The sequence below is a fragment of the Nansenia antarctica genome, assembly GCF_963989245.1.
Source record: "Nansenia antarctica genome assembly, chromosome: 4".
Lineage (NCBI taxonomy): Eukaryota > Metazoa > Chordata > Actinopteri > Argentiniformes > Microstomatidae > Nansenia > Nansenia antarctica.
In genome coordinates this window covers 32,724,032-32,748,550 of record NC_137689.1, presented here as the reverse complement: position 1 = coordinate 32,748,550, position 24,519 = coordinate 32,724,032, and the positions used below count along the sequence as shown (strand labels likewise).

At 45.2% G+C, this 24,519-nt stretch overlaps 1 protein-coding gene across 1 annotated transcript in view; it reads left to right on the top strand.

Moving 5' to 3' along the window:
• Window positions 1-13,603: 13,603 nt before the first annotated feature.
• erg (ETS transcription factor ERG) overlaps window positions 13,604-24,519 on the top strand; it is a gene marked incomplete at its 5' end in the record, with an annotated part of 71,550 nt that continues 60,634 nt past the window's right edge. The window contains one exon of the mRNA XM_080528624.1: window positions 13,604-13,642. Coding sequence (XP_080384750.1) covers window positions 13,604-13,642 — 39 coding nt within the window. The remainder of the gene's footprint in view (window positions 13,643-24,519) is intronic.

Here is a 24,519-nt window from a genome sequence, read left to right as displayed (position 1 = left end):
TGCAGTCCTGACAGCAGTGGGAAGCTCGTTCCACCTGCGGGGCGCCAGGACAGTGAAAAGTAGAATAGCGCGACTGCTGTGACCAAATAGGCCGACTGCTGCATCCACATAGAGTGTGCCATACAGTGCCAGGCGGCCAGCCGAGGTGGAAGAGCGGAGTGATCGGGCAGGGGTTTGGGGTTTCCTTTGCCTCCTGATAGGTGAGCACCAAGATCTTGAATGCAAGTTGCTACCAGGAGCCAGTGAAGGGTACGAAGGAGGGGGGGTGACATGGGAGAACTTGGGGAGATTGAACACCAGACGGGCGGCAGCATTCTGGATGAGCTGCAGAGGTCTGATGGTGGAGGCGGGGAGCCCGGCCAAGAGTGCTTTGCAGTAGTCAAAGCGGGAGATCACAAGTGCCTGGACAAGAGCTGTGCTGCCTTTAAGCCGGATTGGTGAGGGAGGAGGTTGTTCTGAAGGAGATAGTGAGACAGTTGGTTAGAGACAGCAGGTTCAAGGGTTTTAGATACGTCTGTAGTTTGGGACAGCAGACGGGTCAAGAGTTGGTTTCTTGAGAAGAGGCTTGACTCTGGCTGTCTTAAAGGCGGCTGGGACAGATCTTGTGCATAGAGAGGAATTGATTATGGTGGTAAGGAATGGAAAATGTCTCTTTAGAAATGGATTGAAGAAAGGAGAAGGGGAAATAGGATCGAAAAGGCAGGTGGTAGCCTTCTTGGATGTGACCAGTTTTAGAATATCATCAGGGGAGAGGGGGAAAAGAGTTGATAAAGCAGAGAACGTGTTTAGCGCAGAGGGTTTGGGAGGAGTGGTAGCAGTGTTGGCGAAGGGTAGAGAGAAAGAGCTGCTAATATAATTAACCTTCTTTTCAAAGTATGTGACAAAGTCATCTGCAGACAGGGAGGAGGGAGGAGGGGGAAGAGGTGGGTTGAAGAGTGAGGAAAATGTGGAGAACAGTTTCTTTGGATCAGAGGCGATGATTGAATTTTTGAATGGTAGTAAGAAGTGTTAGTAGCTGATGCAGAGGAGGTGTAGTTGAGGAGGAGAGGGTGAGAGAAGGTTTTAGGTCATCAGGGAGGCCAGTTTTACTCCATTTCCTCTCAGCTGCCCGGAGCCCTATTCTACAAGCTTGCATGGTTTCAGAGAGCCAGGGAGCATGTGGAGAGGATCATGCTGGCCTTGAGGTCAGTGGACAGAGAGAGTCGAAGGAAAACAGTGAGGGAGAGGGTACGCAGGTTGCAACGAGAGGACACATTATGGGTAGTCTGACTGAGAGGGGGTGGATTAGAGGGTAAGGGAGAAGGATACAAACTGATGATCAGACTGTTGGAGGTATGGGAGGATCTGGTGAAGACAAGGTCCAGCTGATTGCCCCCTTTATGAGTACCTAGGTTTGCTCCTCCTCTTTTGTATCAAAATGTAGATCACCATTCCAAAGGCAACATTTAACATTGGGTTGCCAGGTGTTTTCCGACCCATGAGTCACATCTTTTGAATAACATTTGGCTGAATACTTACGCAGAAGACACTTTGTTTTGCAGTGAAAGTAAAAATAATCCAGAAGAGCGAAAAAAACGAGTTATATTTAACCTTATTCTTTTAATTTACTCCCAATAAGGAAATCTAAATACATTACTAATCTTACCTGCCATTAAAATACCTCATTTTATTAGGTGTTGATATCTTCTAGCTGCCAAAATTCTCTTTCCACTTCAGTTGCTTCAAATATGTTCAGGGGGAAAATCTATTTGAATCAGTGTTAATGATCACTTAAAAAAATGATCATTAAAAAAAAGAACAAATGTTCTTTGCAGTTATTGTCACATTGATTTTACATTTCTTAAAAGTTCTAAAAGTTGTGAATTGTTACAGCCAAATCAATGATAGTCGGTCGCGGCCTCACTTTAACTGTAGACATCCATTTGCGTTACTACTGTATGAATGCCTTTTGTGCAAGCCTAACTATTCAGTTGTTTAGTAAACCCTTCTGAGCCGAGCTGAACTGTACTGCACTGGCCTGGTTATGCACCGACATTAACACTAATTCACACTACAGTGTGGAACTGTGCTACACATCCATGGGCTGGCCACAGCTGTTGTAACAGTGCTAGAAAGGACAATGTGAAAGGAACCAATCTGAGCCAGCAGATACCCTACAGTAAGTGTTTGGGTAGGTGACTGTATGAAGCAGGTGTGAGGGGAGTGCTGAGAGGTGCTGTGGCTGTGGTGGGGGACATCACTCTAGAGCTCTCTGTGGGTCTGTATGGACCCACAGTATGTATCAACCCAATACCGCCTAGCCCAGCTCTGTCCTCACTCCAGGCTCAGCCACAAGGCCCTGGCACTGGTGAGGGAGGGAGGGAGGGAGGGAGGGAGAGAGGGAGGGAGAGAGGGAGCGAGAGAGGGAGGGAGGGAGAGAGAGAGAGAGACAGAGAGATGCGGTCATGCATAACTCTATATCCCTTGCCCCCAGTTGTGGGTGGGATATAATCGTCTTCTGCCTCTGATAGTTGATTGGCGTATGGCTAACAAGACGGACAGGCCATAGTCAGCCAACATTCAATTATAGAAACCAAACAAATACTGTAATGGCTGGTTTCTTTGTTTTAGAAGCAGCCGGAACTGTGTCAATGGTGGAATTGTTCTTAAATTGTTGTCGATATAGAAATGTGGCAATATTATTTCTTTAAATGTACTCAACTGTCCTTTTCCCTTTCTGTCAGCTGGCCAAAGTGAAGGGGGTCTTTTGAAACAGGAAAAGTGCAGTATAGTGAGTGTCCTCTAGTCTGATGCCTTCACATCCTCACACCCGCTACTGTACTGTGTGTGTGTGTGTATGTGTGTGCGTGTGCGCGTGTATGTGCGAGTGTGCGCGCGTCTGTGCGTGCTTGCGCATGTGTGTGTCTGTGTGTGAACTGAAGCGCAGCAGCCGACCCACTGGAAGTCACCCTGACACATTAGAATGTGAGCAGCTACCGTATAAAAGTGGAGGAATGGCGCTGCAGACGACCATAAAGCCATGAAGCCCTGGCTGAACCGCTGGGGAGGAATGAGGTGGTAAACCCCACGCTTGGCCTGCACACACTCACACACAGGCCTGGCCGCCTAATTGAAAACGTGTGTGTGTGTGAGTGTGTGTGTGTGTGTGTGACTGTGTGTGTATGTGCGAGAGTGTGATGGTGCGAGCGTGTTGTGGGTGTATGTGTGTGTGTGTGTGTGTGTGTGTGTGTGTGTGCGCTCGCATAAATGTTGAAGTGTGCCGTGCACTGCCGTGTGGACTGTCAGCATGTTGTTGGTTATGAGCAACGACTGAGAATGTGTGTGATGTGTGATCGAATCAATATTTGTGCATATTTGTGTATCCTGTCTGTGTATCTTCAGGGCGATAGGTCTCTGCCCCGCCCCTCTGCCCCAGTCTCAGTCTCGTCATCCTAGTGAACGTTGTGACGGGGGGGGGGGGGGGCAGCCAGCGCCTTTGTTTTTGTACAGCGAGCTGCAGTTTTCTTCGCCCTGAGACTGCAAATTAAACCATCGCGTAAATCTTCCATTATAGGTAGTAAAACCTAATTTTAGATTTCCTGCTCAGCGCAGCGTCGCGGCTGATTGCTAGCACACTTGCAGAGGGGGGGAAGGGGCCCTGGTCTTTACTACAGCACGGCTGTGACGTGAACAGGGGGCCGTGGGACGTGGACAGGGGTGGTGAGCCTTTATGGGACCCCTCGCCTCTTAAACATCTTTTATCGCTTGGTAAACCAGTTCCCTGCTAGACCGCACTGCTGGTCAGTTGTTGGGCCAGAGGAGCTGTGGAGGAGGACTGTCACACTTCTGGTCAGGGTTAGTGTTAGTGTTAGGGTCAGGGTTAGGGTCAGGGTCAGGGTCAGGGTTAGGGTTAGGGTTAGGGTTAGGTTCAGTGTTAGTGTTAGTGTTAGGGTCAGGGTCAGGGTCAGGGTTAGGGTTAGGGTTAGGGTTAGGGTCAGGGTTAGGGTCAGGGTTAGTGTTAGGGTTAGGGTCAGGGTCAGGGTTAGGTTTAGGGTCAGGGTTATGGTCAGGGTCAGGGTCAGGGTCAGGGTCAGGGTTAGGATCTGGGTCTTGGTCTGGGTCAGGGTCAGGATTAGGGTCAGCGTCAGGGTCAGGGTCAGGGTCAGGGTTAGGGTTAGGGTTAGGGTTAGGGTCAGGGTCAGGGTTAGGGTCAGGGTCAGGTTCAGGGTAAGGGTAAGGGTAAGGGTAAGGGTCAGGGTTTGGGTCAGCGTCAGCGTCAGGGTCAGGGTCAGGGTTTGTAGGGTTTGGGGAGGTTGTATCAGTTCACTGTTGAGGGTCCATTGACCTTGTTGTGACTCACCTAAGTGACTCTCTGAGGACATGTACCTTTTAGGAATCTGAATCTGAGTGTGAAAACCTCTGCTCTGCCTCAGCCAGAGGGAGGCTGTGATCCCAGTCCTCTGACGTCTGACAGGCCGAGGTTGAGGCCTCATCCCATTGGGTACTGTGTAGGAACCAGGGGTCTGAATCCCACTGCTTTTTTCCTTCTTACGGAAAGGATATAGAAGCATTATTCCTACCTCAAATAAATCCTACATGGTGAAATGCCTTCCCCTGAAATGCATCTTCTGAAAGAAGAGCTTGACGGACAGATATTTATCACCAATATATTTATAATATAATAGATATTTATCACCAATCAGCCGTCGTGAAGGAAATCAGACAAAACCGATGTCAACAGGGAATATTGGAACGTGTCCATACAGTGTACAGGATAATAATATCTAATATCACAACACGATGATTCATATGATTTTCACTCGATGGAAAATAGCATTTGGCAGTTAGGTGAATGCTCAGTATGGCCCAGGAAATGGAAATCTACAACAGTGAATGAAAGTCTCGTCAGAAGTGAGTCATAGGTTTCTCTGGAACAGAGTGAGTGAGGGAGTAGACGAGAGCCTCTACCCCACCTGTAAGTAATCACCTCCTCTCACTGCAGGGGAGCTTCCTCTCTCTCTCTCTCTCCCCCCCCCTCTCACTGTCTGTATTGGCCCTAGCTGAGATGGTGAAAGCTGGATATGTTCTATTAGGTTGGTAAGGGAATACAAAGACATTCTGCCTGCCAAGAGGCTACTGCCTGAGGAGAACCGTTCTTCCTTAGCAACAGAGAGAGGGAGATGGAGAAGAAAAGGATTTTGAATGAGTCCGATATTGCTAGCTTGAGTGGCGCTTTATAATGATGTCGCTGATAGACGGTTGTTTGAATGTGTATATCATCTCTCTGTGTTGTTATTGCCTATATGTTCATGTTTGCCCTTAGCCATTGTGCGGGGCTACATTGGACCTATGCCTTTGGCTTTCTCTACATAAACGTCTTTGACTTTGGTATTCTCTGGTATTCTCTGGTATTCTAAACACAGATTTAATCTGACGTGTGGTGACAAAAAGCATGCTTCGGAATTGAACAGACGCGTGTTTGTGTTCTGTATTCAATTGCAATCACCCATTCAGATTTATTTTCCTTAAGCCCATTTGTCAGTGTAAAGTGTCACAGTGCTCATGCTTTTGGTTCGGCGATACGTCTTGATTCCCTTTTAGCTGTATTAAGTCATTACGCTGTATTCTTGTTTTTCCTGCTCAGCACACACTCAGCATTTCAAATGAAAGAGGTTTGAGGTTGAGCTGGAAAGGCTGAATAATTTGGCACGCTGCTCTAGAAATATCCAATGCATGCGTAGGTGGAGTCAAAGCAATGATATTGTTACAGCTTTCCACGAAGCCTAAAAAATGCAGTTATTTTCCCCCAGGCTAGAATTCTGCCATCCCCAGCTAAACTTGTGGATGTGATACAGCTTTTTTCTGCACATTATCAAATTGTGTATTGGTTTCATAACTGTCAAAGTATGTGTAGACAGCCAGGCAGAAAGAGAGAGACAGTCAAACTGATAGATAGCAAACTGATAGGACATTTATATACAGACAGACAGACAGGCCGACAGACAGACAGATAGAAAGGGAGACAGCCTTAGAGAGACAGTCAAACTGATAGCTAGCAAACTCATAGGACATTGATACACGGACACACAGAGAGATAGCAAGGCAGACAGGTAGATAGACAGACAGACAGACAGTCAGACAAACAGATAGGCAGACAGATAGACAGACAGACAGACAGACAGACACGACAGAGAAACAGACAGACAGACAGACAGACAGACAGATGCGACAGACAGACAGATAGACATGCGCGACAGACAGACAGACAGACGCGACAGACAGACAGACAGGCAGATGGCTGGATGGTTTGGTGGATTACAGTTTTTTACGGTCGCTAAGTCGCAGTGTTCAATACTGAAGTCACAGAGTCACAACTCTTTGTACAGTCTGCATTACTAACATCCAGCCAATCACTTCATTCATGTCTCAACAGAAGCTCGTTCAACCATACACTGGCAACAATGTTCACTCAGAAAGCATACACAGTCAGTCATAACATTCTGACTTACAAAACACTAACAACAGGGAGCATTACGTAGTTTGAATGATTTTCACAAGAATGAATATTTCATTATAAATTTGTGATTTATAGTAATAGACAGAATAGTTGACTGTACAACTGTAAAGTATTAAGCAACAAGAATGAATCAGAAATGCCACAATTTGCTTCTATCCTTTAGTGTATTCTTTTTTTTTCAGTATCTTTGCAGAAAGTAAGTTATGGTACATTTACTTCAAAGTACACTACATTTACTTGTGGAAAATGAAAAGTGGAAAATAAAGGGGAAGATGCAAAGTTCAAACAAAAAAGAAAAACAGAAATTCCAGGGCTACAATACAATAGCAATCACACCAAAAATGTCTCACTCCTGAGGGTTTTGGTCCACCCATCTAATGTCTTCCCTGGCAATGCATCTAGTCTATTTAATTTCATTGTATATATTCTGCTAATATTTTCTAGACATTTCAATATGATTACTGCAAATAGTGAAAATACCACCGCTCATCCGTTATCAGACTTTGCTGAGGTGCTGGAACTGAAGAGTATCAATAGAGTGCAAAATAACAGCATCTGCACACTCAAACACTGTGCAAATAAACAGTTTATTGCGAGCTTTCGGTCATATATGATAGGAATATGATTACTGCAAAAATGCACCAAATCATTCTGTTTTGAATGTGTTCTTCACAGTTTTGAACACAGTATCTTAACATTGGAAAAATGTGTTGCAAATACATAGTGTTTTGCAGGTGGGGGAATTTGAATGAGAGAAGTGTTATGGATTTTGGAGAACGTGGTCATTGAATGCATTTTGTATGAAAGCAATGTAAAAATCACAGAGCAAGAGTCACAGTTTGGCCCACATGGACTTCTGCTTCGCTGACTGTATGAAGAGTTGTGACTCTGACTTCAGTATTGAACACTGCGACTTAGCGACTGTAAAAAACGGTAACGGTGGACTGCGACATAGAGCAAATGGGGTCTATATCCACAAATAATTCCATCAGTCTGTCTTCCCGTGGTAATGTAGACAGAGAGAGAGAGAGAGAGAGAGAGAGAGAGAGAGAGAGAGAGAGAGAGAGAGAGAGAGAGAGAGAGAGAGAGAGAGTGAGGGAGAGAGAGTTTGTTAAGTGAAATTTGTCCTAGTGTTATCGTGGTCCATGGGGTGTGCAGAGACTGGATTCCCCGTCTGTTTTTAGCCCTATATGTGGAGCGCACCACAGAAGCCATGAGGGCCACAGGCATGTGTGGGGTTAGAATGCTATGCCTTATGACTCCCAGTCAACCAGAAGACATGACGCGCTGCCTGTCTCCTGCACAGGGAAAAAGACCAGAGGAACCCAAAGTTATTGGTACTCATTATCCATTTTTGTTTAGATGTTGTGTTCACTAGGCATGTGCTATTCTAAGGGTAGCAGCTAAGGCCACAACTAGACAACAATAACATAAATTGAGTCATTTACAGCAGGGGAGGATGGTGGAGGGACAAATCGGAGGACTGGCTTCTTGTAACGAGTGAAATGAAATGAGGAATATCAAACAGTGTCAAACACGCATTCCATGCATGACAATCAGCCCATCCTTAGTCTCGTCTCCATTCAGACACATTAGGTAGAAAAATGGTATTGTCAACTAAAATTTGAAGAGAAACACATCTCGACCCAGAGAATTCAGAGAATGCACATGGATTTTTATCATTTTGATAGGATGATTTCCCTTGATAAAATAAAGGACCCCACCGCATATCATATAGCCTAATACTTTAGAAAGCTTCGCATCATGTGGCAAAAACAATAGAACACGACACAAGCGCGAATTGGGCCAACATTCTTCTGACAGCCGTATGGCAGACCCAGTGTTCCTGTAAGTATGTCTGTGTCTGCGTCTGCGTCTGTGTGTGTGTGTGTGTGTGTGTGTCTGTGTCTGCGTGTGTGTGTGTGTGTGTGTCTGTCTGCCTCTGTGTGTGTGTGTGTCTGTGTCTGCGTGTGTGTGTGTGTGTGTGTGTCTGTCTGCCTCTGTGTGTGTGTGTCTGTGTCTGCGTGTGTCTGCGTCTGTGTGTGTGTGTGTGTCTGTGTCTGCGTGTGTGTGTGTGTGTGTGTATGTGTGTGTGTCTGTCTGCCTCTGTGTGTGTGTGTGTGTGTCTGTGTCTGTCTGCGTGTGTGTGTGTGTGTGTATCTGTCTGTATGTGTGTGTGTGTGTGCGTGTATGTGTGTGTGTGTGTGTGTGCGTGTGTGTGTGTGTGTGCGTGTGTGTGTGTGTCTGTCTGTATCTGTGTCTGTCTGTGTCTGTGTGCGCGTGCGTGTGTGTGTGTGTAAGCCAACCTTTCTCCACAACCATATGTGCCTAATTTGCTGAAAATATGGTAAGTAGTGTAATTGTTTAAGGACTATTAGAGTGTTCAGATAAGACCACCCGCTCTACTGCTCTGGGGGGTTTCACCCAGAGAGCTGGAGTATGAAGCTGTCTTACTTTAATAACAACACTTTTACTCAGCTCTCCATGCACACACGCACACGCACACACACACACGCGCGCACACACACACACTCCAAGAATCTCCAGTCTCTCTTATAGAGAATAACTCTTCTGTGCTTTCCATAGTAAATCAACACAGCCACGCAGCGCGAGGTGCCGGGCCATCTGAGATAAAACATCTTCATTAGATCCAGACTCAGACCCAGGGATCACCACCGTCACATGGGACACAACTAATCCAGACCCCTGGTTTTATCTTCTTTTCTTCTTTTTTTTCTTTCTCTCAAAAGGACATATAAATTATAAAGAGGGTCGTGCAAATTGCATTTTATGTGTGCGTGGGTGGCTTACATTTATATGCAGAACTCACTAAATGTCTGTAAATGGGTTTTAAAATAGCCAAACATAGGCTGTGGGTGGGAGGGGTGATTGACCTGGTTCTGGTCATTTTCCAATGGTAACGTGACGTTACAAGGCAGCGTTTGTGGTCAGGATGGCTGGAGATGGTGATGTCACTGTGACTAGCTCTCCCTGCCCTTTAGCTCCACTAGTAAATCTGACAGGGTGGCTTTTGGGGTTGAATTTACAAGATATATTTTCATCAGCGTTACCACACGAGCATATCCCCCAAAATATTATACAAAATGAGACATGTTTATGGGCATTGGTACCATGCAGCCCATCAATCATAAATCAGTCACATGACTCCTTAAGTCATATATATATATATATGATATATATATCATCCTGTCAGAGGACAAATCATAATGTTCTTGACTAGAACTCGAACAAACTGAATAAAATAGGCCATAATTCAATCCCAAACATCGTCAACCCCAAACAAATCCCTTGTTTTGTTCATATCCGTGTTTTGATTTTGAAGTGTAGAAGTCCCATTTTTACCCTTGCCATCACTCTTAATTTTTGTGCTTTAATCTCAATCTCTGAAACACTTTCAAATCCCTGACTCTGCTGTGATGTCACTGCCAGTGGTCTTCTCATCGCCTGAGGCGTTTTTGGACTCTGGAAAGTTTTATTTTGGTAAAGAAAATAGGATAATTATAAGTGCTCTGTCTGAAATTACATGCCACTGGCTAAAGCACAACATTACCCATAGTTCTCCCATGTCACTCACTCCACACCTAGGGCCACATGGGCTTGGGGCTTCTGGGAGTCTGGGGGGATGGGGGGACTGGACTTAGGACTGTGTGTGTGTGTGTGTGTGTGTTTGTGTGTGTGTGTGTGTGTGTGTGTGTTTCTGTGTGTGTGTGTGTGTGTGTGTGTATGTGTATAGGGGGATGGGCGTGCTAGGTGCGTGCGTGCATACACATGTGTGTGTGTGTGTGTGTACAATGTATGTGTGTGTGTGTTTCTGTGTGTGTGTGTATGCGTGTGTTTGTATGTGTGTGTGTGTGTGTGTGTGTGTGTGTGTGTGTGCATGCGTGCGTGCGTGCACACCCGGTGAGTGCTCGGTGAGTGTGTGTGTGTGTGTGTGTGTATGGGGGGGATGATGATTTCAAGATGTCAAGCCACCAAGTGGCATTACCCCCCTCAGTCTACAGACTCCAGATCATTCCTGACCTCCCGGTCTGGGCTCGTCTGTGTCACAGGCCCTGGGCCTGTTTGACCCGCCCCTGGGCCTGTTTGACCCGCCCCTGCGCTGGATCAAGAGCGCTCGTTGTTAGGGTATCATATCATTTTATGAGTTGATTTTTCAGTTGCAGAAGCAAACTGGGTGTTTGGTTAGCTAGGGTGGCTGCCTTGTCCTCCGTGGGTGTTCTGGAATGTTCTGGAGTGGTCTCTATGTTCTCTGTGTGTGCTCTGTTATGATAAGTGTGTGTGTTCTGGCGTACGTGTGTGTGTGTGTGTGTGTGTGTGTGTGGTGATTAATCGGCGCCCCTGGTTGGCTTTGGTGCTCCACAGGGCATTGGCGGCTCTGGAGACGTTAGGGCAACAGTGAGTGGGCGCTATGGGCCAGCCAAAATGGCCCCCATGATGACATCACCGGGGTATGACATCACCTGGCCTGTTGGGCTTTTGCCCTAGCAACGCCTACCTTTAATCCTCCAGCTCCTCTGGTTGGATTAAAGGTAGTTTGTTTTATAAATATTGCTGTGTAATAGTGTAATTGTTGGGAGGGCAGGGGTGTTCACAGCCACTGTTTGTTAGAGTGTGGGCCGCTCGCCAGCAGACACACAAACACACCTACACACACACACACACACACACACACACACACACACAAACACACCTACACACACACACACACACACAAACACAAACACACCTACACACACACACACACACACACACAAACACACCTACACACACACACACACACACACACGTACACGTACACACACACACGTACACGCTCCCTTGCCCTCTCCCTCTCTCCCTCCCTCCCTATGACAGTAGTAATGCAGCAGTAACCCTGCATACCCAGAGCTTCCTGTTGCTTAAGGAAGTATGAATAATAATAATAAGACACAACGCTCGCTGGCGTGGCGTCTCCCCGGCACGCTGTGATTAACATGCCTGTGTAAGTCATTACAGCCAGGCAGCTCCCTCCACCCCCAGGCGACTGGCCCGCTGGCTGCCTTAGCCCCTGATGGCTCCCAGATGTAGCAGGGCTGGGGTTGGGAGGAGGAGGAGGAGGGGAGATGGGAGACGTGCCTATCTCCCCGCTGGTTAACCCCTAAGGGGGGAGATATTATGACCCAACGGAGGATTTTTATGGGCCGACAATCACAGTGACAGTCAGCCGTGACCCCCTACGAGCTGTTTATTTATGGAAGGAGAGGATGTGTGTGTGTGTGTGCGTGTGTGTGTGCGTGTGTGTGTGTGTGTGTGTGTGTGTCTGGAGCCTAAATGAACGCCTCTGTCCAGAGTTGTGTCAATAAGGTATAGGGTTTCTGGTGTAGCTGACTTCTAGGTGGTCATGTGTGTCTGTGTGTGTTTGGGACTTTGCCAAAAGCTGGTCACCTTTGACCCCCGATGGGAGTCTCCTCACTGTGCTTCTGTTGTTGTTGGGCGATGTTGTGGTGTCATCACCACGATGCGGGGAGAGTAGGGGAGAGTAGAGACAAAATGAGAGAGAGAGGCTGAGCAAGTGTTTTCTTGTTTGGTTTTTTGATGTATTAAATTCAATATGAGGCCCAGCTCTGATATTTTGGCTGTTGCCTTTTTCCAAGGGATATAGGATGATATATTTATGAGGAGTTATCATTTTGTTCAGGGGAGGGGGATGGGGATTATCGGGGAGGGGATTACGATTCAGTCTCTGTCTGTTTGGTATGATACAAATTTTACAAAACTATGTTTGTTGGTCTCACACGGTTTATCTCCAACACCACTGGGACAGTTTCGATGTAGCTTGGGTGAATGATGGGTGAATGATGGGTCTTGCCCTACAACTGTATTTCGTTTATGAAATGACACTGATCGGTCCAATTTGACTGAACTATGGTGAAAGCCGATTCATCATTATAAACGTCATAATAGGTCTTCTGACGCTGGTTTTCTCTGTGTCCCACATGTACAAAAGAAGAGATTTGGTGAGGCTGCATTCTCATTTTATGCACCCAGATTGTGGAATGCACTGCCAGTTTACATTAGGGATGCAACCTCAGCAAAGTCAAGACTAAAAACCCATCTTTTTAATATTGCCTTTAAATGACTAAATAATTAAATGATGATTATATAATGATTGGAGCACTTTGAGCTGCAACGTTTGCAGGAAAAGCGCTATACACATAAAAGTTATTATTATTATTACTATTATTATTATTATTATTAATAGGGTGCAAATTGGAGAGCTAGGAGTGTAGCCTAATGCAATAGGCATATGGCCTAACACATTTGGGATATAATAATATATCATATTTATTCTATAATATATACAGTACCAGTCAAAGGTTTGGACACGCATTCTCATTCAATTGAATGGTAAGGTGTGTCCAAACCATTGACTGGTACTGTATATAATATGTCATATTTTGAGAAATCAACACAAAGCTGTAAGAAGCAAGACCGATCAAGACCAAATAAGCTCTATAGGCTGACTTCTAGGTGACTTCACAGCCTGATGACATTCTAAATGAATTGATTGGCCGTGAAGGACAACATGTTTACTATCTTGTTATTGAAAACAATATTCCCTCACCTCTTTTTCTCTTTCTCTTGTCTCTTGTCTCTCTCTCTCTCACTCTCTGTCTTTTTTTCTCTCTCTCTCTCTGTCTTTCTCTCTCTCTCTCTCTCTCTCTCTCTGTCTCTCTCACTCTCTGTCTCTCTCACTCTCTGTCTTTCTCTATCTCTCTCTCTCTGTCTTTCTCTCTCTCTCTCTGTCTTTCTCTCTCTCTTACTCTCTCTGTCTCTCTCTCTGTCTCTCTCTGTCTTTCTCTCTCTCTTACTCTCTCTGTTTCTCTCTCTCTCTTTCACTCTCTGTCTTTCTCTCTCTCTCTCTGTCTTTCTCTCTCTCTCTCTGTCTTTCTCTCTCTCTCTCTGTCTCTCTCTCTCTGTCTTACTCTCTCTCTCTGTCTCTCTCTCTCTCTCTCTGTCTCTGTCTCTCTCTCTCTCTCTCTCTCTCTCTCTGTCTCTCTCAGGGCTGTGCTGTGTTGTGCAGGTGTCTGATGTCTGCCAGGGGTCATGATTCAGACTGGAGCAGACCCTGCAGGCCCCACCAAAGTAAGTCTCATCCTCTTGCTGTTTACCTCCCAGCATGGGGCTCACTCAGTACTACATCATACTGTGCACAGCGTTCTTTGGGGTCATATTAGCTTTAATCAGGGAAATGCAACAGATCACTTTTGTCCCTCTCTGAGTGTGAAGGCAATGACATACATGAGTGTATCAGCAGGGGCAGTGGTAGATTTGGTGTGTGTGTGTGTGTGTGTGTGTGTGTGTGCGTGTGTGTGTGTGTGTGCTTTTTGTACCCATAGAGTAGATATAGGTTTACAGTAATGCTATTGTATCTGTTAACCTACATTTGAAACTCTTGATCCAATGTGTTAATATTGTATGTGTACGATGGTTGCTGTACAGTCACAAACGTAACTGAATGACTCCCAATGAACTGATTGCACTGATAGTGTTTATGTCCTTAATGCACTTTGTATTTATGTGGACATAAATAAAACATTTGCATGCGTGATTGTGTGTACATACTTGTGCGTATGCATGTCTGAAATGAATGACTCCACAGGCCTCCTCTGGGGGTGAGCCGTCCTGCTTTTCCCATTCTGTCTCTTTAGAGCAGCCGGCCTCCCTCTGTTATGTCTGCTTCTGCTAAAGGCATGATGGCACTGAGAGAGCTGGGCGTTAATTTTACTGTATGTGGTAGCTGGCGGACCGGCGGCTTTTTTATCTCCATAAATTCCCCTTCCCTGCTCCTTCCCTGCTCAATAACAGGGGGAGCCAGGCCAGCGTCTGTCCCCTAGGATGCTATTGAGGAGGATTGAGTTTCATATCAGGCTGGAGAGGAACCGAATAGCCCCAGCGCTATAGAGTCACCGGACAATGAGGCCTTTGGCTTTGTGTTTCTCTCGCACTATTTGTTCTGCTTGATTTTGAACACAGTATGACCCAACACAAACACCTGTGTGCAATAAATAACAGTAATAATAATACATAGAATTGATATAGCGCTTCCCTAAGACCCAAATACGCTTTATACGAGAAGAAGTGAACTGTATGATGAGTGTGTTGTTTCGCTGGTTCGTTCCAGGTGTTGTTTTGACGGCGTCGTGAAGTTGTTGTGACGTTATTTTCTACAGTTTTTTTTTTATTGTTCTCTACCCCGTTCGTCTGTGAATGAAGTCCACTCGGTATGCGATCACTCGAGAGAGTTACGGAGTATGTCTTTTGATGGGAAGCAATAAGCCATTGTGGATCGCTACAGTGTGCGATTATGAGGGTGGTCCTGGGGGTATAGTAGTTACTCATTGTCATAAAAAGCTTAGAGCTGAATCTCATCTGTGATCACATCTATTTGGGTTGGCTGGTGGCCCGGAGACATTGAGTAGAATCTGCTGATCTCAGGCTATGGCTTTTCTACACATACGTACAGAACCTCACTAACTCACACTTAACAGTTCTGTCACGTAAGAGCTGTACAACCTTGTATTGCTCGTATACTTTAACAAGTGACAAGAAAAGTTATTGTAAGAACATAAGCATTTGTTTCAGATGTCAGAAGTTATGAAGCAGTACATCTTTAAAGGGGGAGATTTAGTTTCTATTGGTCTTTGTCTCGTGATTATGTAATATGTGATGTGTTTCAGTAGGTTTGTCGCAATGCAGATATTTCTAGAATATTATATCTGATAGAATATCTGAATTGTCGTCAATGAGTGACTGGATATTGAATGTCTCATTCCCCACATTTGTGTGCACACACCCCACAATGTGTGACCGGCCGCATATATAACTATTTGACGGAGTGGAGGGACAAGATTAGCTCTGGGACTAGGGGAGAGACTGAAATATGCCCAGCTTTTCTCCACATTGCCAGGGCTTGCCAAGACAATCGAGGTGAACGTGACCAGACTCCAAACAAACACAACAAACCTGAAGATCCAAACCGAAGAAACAATAAGATGGAGCTCCGGTAGTGAGTACTCTCTTCTGCGTGTCTGACCTCAGCGATGGCATCTGAACTGGTTCCTTAGGTGATCTCATTGCTTTTGGTGGAATTGAATGGACTGTTCCCCTAGGACCATATACTGTATATCTCCTCCTGACTGGATGAGTAGTTTGTTTCGGGAGGTGGGTGGGATTCAGTGGCTATAAGCTCTATTCCCACACGTCCTCACAATTCCAAGCCTGACATAAAGGATGGGGCCAGACGCCTCTGCCTGCCGTGCTGTTCCAAGAAATCTGGCATTCAGGAATTTTATTTGCACAGAGATCAGACCCATAGCCCCTTTCTTTCTTTTTCGTTCTTACTTTCTCTCTCAATCTTTTTAGTTTTTTTATTCCTTTCAGATTTTCGGGTTTTGTATGTTATTTAATAGTGGAGGGGAGCCAGGGGAGGAGACGGATGGGAGATTGGGGGGGAGAGATGGGGCTACAGGCGATGGGGGGAGACAAACTTGAGGTCTGGTCACGTTCATTTCGATTGTCTTTCTGCGCCGAGTCGCCCCCGGCCATGTGGAGCAAAGCTGGGGCCGATATTTCAGTCATTTGTTACCCAGCAGCCTCGGCAAGGGGCTGGGGCCGGGGCGGCTGCCAAGTTGTGACCGAGGCGCTGACACACACACTCACATGTGTGCAGTGTGCACGGCCCCGGCTGCAGGCATCTATAGGCCAGATGTGCTGCTGCTTGCTGAGTGTGGCAACCCAACCGGGGGAGAGAGAGAGAGCGAGAGAGAGAGACAGGGCTCCGCGAGACAGAGGTAACTCAGCACTCCGCACCTATATTCTATGTGTTCCACTCTGGCTGGGCTCTCTTCTCCTGTCCTGTTTTGACCATTAGACTCCCCTGTTCTGTTGCCTGTACCCTTGTCTTGTGCTATCTCTCTCTCTCTCTCTCTCTCTCTCTCTCTCTGTCTCTCTCTCTTCTCTCTTCTCTCTTTTCACATTTTGTGTCTGTTTTCGTTTCTCTCTTCTGCTGTTCTCCGTTCCTCTTCCCCGGTCGCTTTTCCTCTTTTCTTGACTTTCTTCCTCCTTCTCTCCATCTCTTCAACAGTTGCCTCTCCTCCACCTCTTCGTCTTCCTCTGGGCTCTGTGTAATCCAGGGTTCTTCTCTCTTCTGTCTTGAAGGCTCTGGGTAGGAAAACCACACCGTGTTTTATGTGTTCCTGTGTGAGTGAGAGAGACCTGGGATGTAGGTTTGGGGTCTGGTAGGAAGATCTGGATGGGTTTCCTGTGCTATTTTGAGAAGGCCGTATAAACAACCTTGATATTAATACCACAGTTCAGTCATGTTTCGTTTTTCTTCTCAGTCTTAATGCATACAAGAGGGCATGCATTGCAGTGAGTGTACAGTAGATATAGCTACATATGGAAGGATGTCCAGGCCGTGCATTGATCAGTGGCGGGCGGTGCATTTCACACCTAGGCCTTCAGTGATGTCCGACACATTCCTACCTGAATTATTCTACCTCTTAATACCATCGTTATGACGCCATGGCTCTAGAAACTAGACAGAAACACAGTATAACCGGGCGTTGCATCACCTTAACATAGTCAGACAAGTACAACAGAGTTATATTAATATTTCCGAAGCATTTTTAATCAATAAATCCGCATTTACAATGAAGAGTGTTAAACTAACATCTTTAAGATCGCTACATTACCCACGTCTGTCGTCTCGTCCACCATAATAGCGACAAAGGGTGCCTTTTTAATCTCCATTTTGATCTCTTCTTCCACCACTTCAGCAATAGCAAAAATCAGGTCGTTTTGTATTTTGCCTGACGTCCCAGTAAACACTTTGTTTGTGGACAGGTGGTAATGTAAATCTGGGTTGTTTTCAGCCAGAAAAGAAAGAAGCTCAACGTAGTTTCCTCTGTTTGTGGACTCGGCGCTTTTATTGTGTCCCCTAAATGAAAGTTATTGTTTACCCAAAAACAGGACACAATCGATCAGTATTATCGATCAGTCAACGAAAGCTTTCGTTGTGAGGCTCCGTTTCCCAGCGCACTTTCAAAAGTTTCACATCTACCGGCATAGTTCCGCATCTCAATAGTGAATATCAATAGTGCGTATCAATAGTGCGTAGCAATAGTGCGTATCCAATCAAAAGACGTGCTGGGTGCTGACATCATTGAGCCTTACAGCAGGCGCCGTTGTTGCTTTTGCTCGCATCTACGTAGGTTTACTAGGTACGCCACAGGTTTTCTCGTTCCAATGTTAAGTTACAGGTCGAATCCGCAGCACCGTTTAATGTGAAGGCGGGCAGATTTTTGAGCCCCCTAGCAACACATTTTGATTGGATAAAAGCTCTAACATAAAGGCCAGCCCTCCAAATCTCAATCGGAGACTGGAAGCAGCGCAACCAAGAGGAAAGCTATGAAATGAAGAGAATAGACTATGGGGAATCATTAATACATATTTGTGGAAAATATATATTAAAATAAAATGTATATTCTGATGATGTTTAGGCCAGCAGAGAAGGCCTTGCTGGCCCTGACGGCACACCACTGGCATTGATATATATTTTTGAGTCTGTGATGATAATGAACATAGACGTATGACCAAATCCTAACTTGCGATAGAACTGCGGAATTCACATTTGGGTTCTGTGTGGTATCTGTTGAGTTAGGATCGGCCCATACTGCACCCATGTCTCGCCAACTCCCAGCGGAAACATCTAGAATGCACATGGCAGAGCTATACAAACAAACATGTGTATCGCATTTTCATATTCCATACAATGCCATTTTGGAGCCGTTTTCCTGCTCATTGGCAACACAAGTCCTCTGGTTTCATGGATGGTCGGGGAGAGGCCAGATAAACCTGAAGGCCTCCTCGACGCTTCTGTCTCAGTCCTCAGGACTCGAAAGACACGGGCTCGGGCTTCCACAGGACCAGCAGTCTCAGGAGTGACTGTTTATTTCCACCTTCAGGATGACTGATGCTGTCCCGCCGACCGCTCCAAGTACCCAACACACTGTCCGTAGTGTCTCGCCCCCCCCCTGCCCCCCCCCCCCCCGGTCCCCTGCTCAGCTAAAAACATTAAGTGCTCCGTTCCTGGCATGGAAAATGAGGGGGACCAAAGCACAGGCCCTGTCTGCATGCCAGCCTGCAGCAGGTTGCACTCAAAAGCACGCTTGTTGTGGTGTGCTGAATAACTCCCAGTGGAGTGTCTGTGTAACCAGTCCCCTCCCCTCCACAGACTGGATGGCTGTGAGATGGGTTTTGAGGTCGGGGAAATTCCACTAGTTGGGATTTTGGTTTGTTTGAGGTTGTGAAGGTTTTTGTTGTGGCGGTGGTGGAGAGACCCACCCTGTGTTGACGTGTCTATTTGTGATTTTTTACACCTTAATTATGTCCACTATCAATCATATCATCAGCACACATTACATATGTCATTTGTACTACATATGAGGGGTTCATACATGTGGGGAGTGAGTAGTGAGAGGTGAATCATGTGGTTTTGGGCTTTGTTTCCCTCTCTGGCCACACCAAAAAAATGTTAACATGAAAACGTATGTTTTTCGAATACAAATAATCAAATAAAATCACAAGCACGTAGAATCATGTACGTCGCATACAGCTGGAATTGACATAGTGAAATGCTTTGGGATCATGGTCCTCGCTCAACAACAGTCAGGAACAATCAACTAGTCAGCAATACAATATAACATAGTCATAATAAAAGTGACAATACTCATAGTGCAACGACATACTGTACATATACGGGCACTTTGAGCTGCAATGTTTGCAAGAAAAGTGCTATACAAATAAAGGTTACTGTTATTATTATTATTATTATTATTATATACATAATGCTTCGATGCAAGGTAATGTAATCTCTGACTCTACGACAGGGATGCCTGTGGCGGTGACAGTGTGACAGTGATGCATCATCTGTTGCATTTCTATAACATCCTTCTTCATAACGTGCTCAGCACAATACCACACCAGACAATACCACACCAGACAATACCACACCAGGCCGTTACAAAGCAATACGGCCGCTAATCTGTTGTTTATTGTTGACTCTCTCCTGGGCTGTGCGAACGTATCGGCCGCTGACGTGAGAAAGCAGGAATCCTGTCCCTCTCCCCTCCTGGCCATGGACATTCTTTCTGGCAGTGATTTCCTGTGCTGTGGCTTCAGTCCGCCAGTCTTGTGGTGTGACTCACGGTCGGAGGCTGGCGTGCCAGCGATCTGTAGGCTTGGCCAAATGAAATCTATCACAGAGTGACAGCTGTCTGGGTCTCTGCCCTCCATAACACAGGTAGACTTGGACGCCTATAAATTGGAGGGTAAGAGAAGAGTGGGGAGCTATACCCCTTAATAATGTGGTACTGTTACTGGTACCTTTAATAATGTGGTACTGTTACTGGTACTGTTACTGGTACTGTTACTGGTACTGGTACTGTTACTGGTCTGGTACCTTTAGTGGACGTTAGAATACCATCTGGAGGAAGACCTCTATGGCCTGATGGATTTGTTTGTTTGGCGACTTTCTTGTTTTTGAGAGTGTTCCTTCACACTTTTTAAAATCACCAGATTTTCTTTTTTTGTGGAGTTCCTCCTTTCTGTCTTTGTCTCAATTCTGGTCATGGTAGACATGGTAGACATGGTAGACATGGTAGACATGGTAGTCATGATAGACATGGTAGACATGGTAGTCATGGTAGACATGGTAGACATGGTAGACATGGTAGACATGGTAGTCATGGTAGACATGGAGACATGGTAGACATGGTAGTCATGGTAGACATGGTAGTCATGGTAGACATGGTAGACATGGTAGACATGGTAGACATGGTAGTCATGGTAGACATGGAGACATGGAGACATGGTAGACATGGTAGACATGGTAGACATGGTAGTCATGGTAGACATGGTAGTCATGGTAGACATGGTAGACATGGTAGACATGGTAGACAGGGAGACATGGTAGACATGGTAGACATGGTAGACATGGTAGACATGGTAGACATGGTAGTCATGGTAGACATGGTAGACATGGTAGACATGGAGACATGGTAGACATGGTAGACATGGAGACATGGAGACATGGTAGATATGGAGACATGGTAGTCATGGTAGACATGGTAGACATGGTAGACAGGTAGACATGGTAGACAGGGAGACATGGAGACATGGTAGACATGGAGACATGGAGACATGGTAGACATGGAAGTCATGGTAGACATGGTAGACATGGTATACAGGGACATGGTAGTCATGGGTTCTGTAAAGAGGCTCATCCAAGTGGCGTCTTTCTTCTGGGTTGTGTTTCTACAACCCTCAGCCTCCCTTCTTGTTCTGGCTCATTCCTTTGCTCTGTGCAGAGGCAGGTCGTGTGGTTAACCACTTCCTGGTTCGCCCACACATCTAGGCGTGAGATTACTTCTCGACTGCATACATCATGACCATACAGCCTGTTCCAAATTCGGAACACATTTTTATGCCTATACCTTGTATAAAGCCTGCATATTTTCATATGGTCATTTAAATGTCCTACTACATCGCTGTAATGTTTGGATGGGAGGTCATCTCACTTGTGGCTATATTATGTGTTGATCATTGATTTGTATTACAAATAAATGGCAAGGTGCTGTTTCTTACATAGTGTCCCATCAAATCAAGGTCAGAGTCCATGCAACGTGTGACTTCTGCCCTGTCCTGTCTTGACATGTCATTTCATTTCATTGCGATGATGTCGCTTAACGCGATTGGACCGGCCCTCTCAAATAGAAAACACATGATGGCCCTCAGGGTTTCCAGAGAAAGAAAAAAGCACACAACCCTCACCCTCAGCTTCAGGCCAGTGTTTTGTCAAGCAACAGACGACCATTATGACCGAAGGCAAAAAAAAATGTTATTTTTAATATAACTGTCTGGCCACAGTGATTAATTCAAATCATATGGCGTTTTCTCCTCTCACTCTCTCTCTCTCTCTCTCTCCCTCTCTCTCTCTCCCTCTCTCACTCTCTCTCTCTTCCTCTCTCTCTCTCTCTCCCTCTCTCACTCTCTCTCTTCCTCTCTCTCTCTCCCTCTCTCTCTCTTCCTCTCTCTCTCTCTCCCTCTCTCTCTCTCTCTCTCGCTTTCTCCCCACCCCCTCTCTCTTTCCCTCTCTCACTCTCTCTCACTCTTTTCCCCTCCCCCTCACTCTCTCTCCCTCTCTCTCTCTCTCTCTCTCTCTCTCTCTCTCTCTCTCTCTCTCTCTTTCTCGTTCCCTTTCTCTCTCCCTGTATGAAGGCTCTATCCCAGGAGGCTGTGGAATGCTAAATGAGGGCTGCAGGATACTGCCAGACTGTGTTTAGATGTAAGTGATCCTTAAATGTCCCCTTTCACTCCTCCTGCTTCAAAAGAAACACTTTTGGGCTGGCTGCATATCAGTGCACAGTCAGCTTTTCACACTTTTTTTGTTAGGATCCTAGAGAGAGGCTGGTGCTGCGTGGATAGAAAATAATTTGAGTTTGTGTACTTATATTGTCATTTTGAGTGATAACGGTGTTATGAAACACTTTTCATACATTTGGTGTACAGAAGCTCTCGTTTTACCACAAAGGAAGTAGTCATGGAGAGAGATGACCTACTGTATAATCACTTGCACGTTCTGGCATTGTACTGTTTCATTTTTTACTTACTATCATTTTTTTCTTCTTTTTTTTTCTTGCTTCTAAAAAAACTTGTACAGAACAATTCGAACATTTCAAATAACAAACAAAGGACAGTGGAAAATCTATTTAAAACCACAAAAATATAACTAGAGACGACAAATATTGTAAACATTTATTTGATACTTTGCTATTTATGCCTTTCAGAGGTGTAATATGATATTCTAAATCAATTAGGGAAATCCACCCATGAATTAAATGTTATGGATATAAAATGTTCCCACTAAAATAAACAAATATACAGTACAATGTATTGGTGTACTGCGTGTTTGTAAAATTTCCAATTCACAAAAAACTGCATTCAACTGCATTCATTCCCTATATCAATGAAGCATGTAGATCTGACTTTGCTGGTGATCAGACATGTATGTGGGTTAGTCCAGCACACTGCCATGGCTCATCTCAGCCCACTGGAGAAGCAGCATGGGTGTTCCTGTTCATGTTTCTACACTGTCACTGGAACTAGGTGCATGTCACCAAAGGCTTGAATGAGAACACAATGAACACAAGGATCACAATTGGATAATAATTCAGTAATGTAATGTGTAATGTATGTATAACGATTACCGTTATGATTTATAGGTTGATTAGCCACTAGGATGTTGGCAAACAAATTATGAAAATAAAAAGTTGTATTTTTATATCTAATATCACCATTAATCCAAATGCACATTAGAGATTGCTTATGAAACGCTTCTAATTTAACTAAGGAAGTTTACTCACAGCATAGGGACATGTGTCATAAAAAAAACGAAGCCCCCAATTCTGGAAAATGATATTCAGTATTATATTCCAAAGACAATACATTTTTCTTTTTTAAATACCTCTTAACCTCTTAGACCTTGGTGGTCTGACTAAACAGAGTGACATCTAAAACAGTAAGACTTCCATCACTAAATCCTGTTGGTAAAATGAGGCTGGCAGCTTCTCCAGAACCTACATACTTGACAACAACTGTAATCTAACCTAATGAACCTATGTAATCTAACCTGCGGATCTTTGTGAATGATCCCGTTTGTTATGATCCACTTAGCAACCGTACTAACGTTAATGACAGCTCATAAACACGCTCACAATGGGTGTGCTCATGCTGGAGGTATTGCTATAAAAGTCTGCGGCCCACCAGGCATGTATAGTACTGCAGCATCGGAGGACAGAGGGATGCTGGTTTCTTGCTCTCTCTCTCTCTCTCTCTCTCTCTCTCTCTCTCTCTCTCTCTCTCTCTCTCTCTCTCTCTCTCTCCCGTGACCACCCAACCACTCTACAGGGCTACCACAGGCAGACCACCAGCACACAGACGGGGCCTGTTCACCCATACAGCTCAGGCCACCACTGCATGGAGGAGTACAGGAGCCAAACTGTTAATGGACTTTATGAGCATGCGCCACAGGGAGGCAACATCTAGCTGATTATTACACACAACAGGGAGAGATTTGACAGAGTTTTTACAGTATTTGTTAGGCATGCAGACAGTCAGACAGTTCAGGGAGTGAGTGAGTCAGTTGTTGACGGAGAGAGAGAACGGAGAGGGAGAACGGAGAAAGAGAACGGAGAGGGAGAACGGAGAGAGAGAACGAAGAGGGAGAACGGAGAGGTCGGTTGGAATTAAGTCTGAGAGTCTTGACTGTGTTTGAAGGTAAACACTGTGCTTCAGGCTCAGAGTACGCTGCTGTCCTGTCCTGTACCCAGACACACTGGAGGTCTGTGTGCACTGTTGTTAACAATAATGATGTGAGTTCATCTCTGTGCCCTGGGTGCTTTTACACAAAGCGGCCTGTAGATGAGGCTGTGAACAGGGGATTAGCTGTTAGCATTTAGCTGTCTTGTGGCCCAGTGCTCCAGTCTCCACACATACCAGCATGTGACTTCAATCTATAGTTGAACTCCCAGTACACTGACACCACATAAGGCCTGGGGTCAAATACCATCAGTCTGGGTCTTTAGGCACACTGGGCTGTTAGGAGCACTTCCTGTTAGGAGCACTTCCTGTAAACACTGGAGGCCACGAGGTGGAGGATGTGTTTAATATGAATGTATCAATAGCCAAGCCAGAGAAAAGTGTGTGTGTGTGTGTGTGTGTGTGTGTGTGTGTGTGTGTGTGTGTGTGTGTGTGACATACTGTATATAATAATAATAATAATAATAATAATAATAATAATAATAACTATAATAACTATAATACTACTACTACTACTACTACTACTACTACTACTACTACTACTACTACTACTACTACTACTAATAATAATAATAATAATA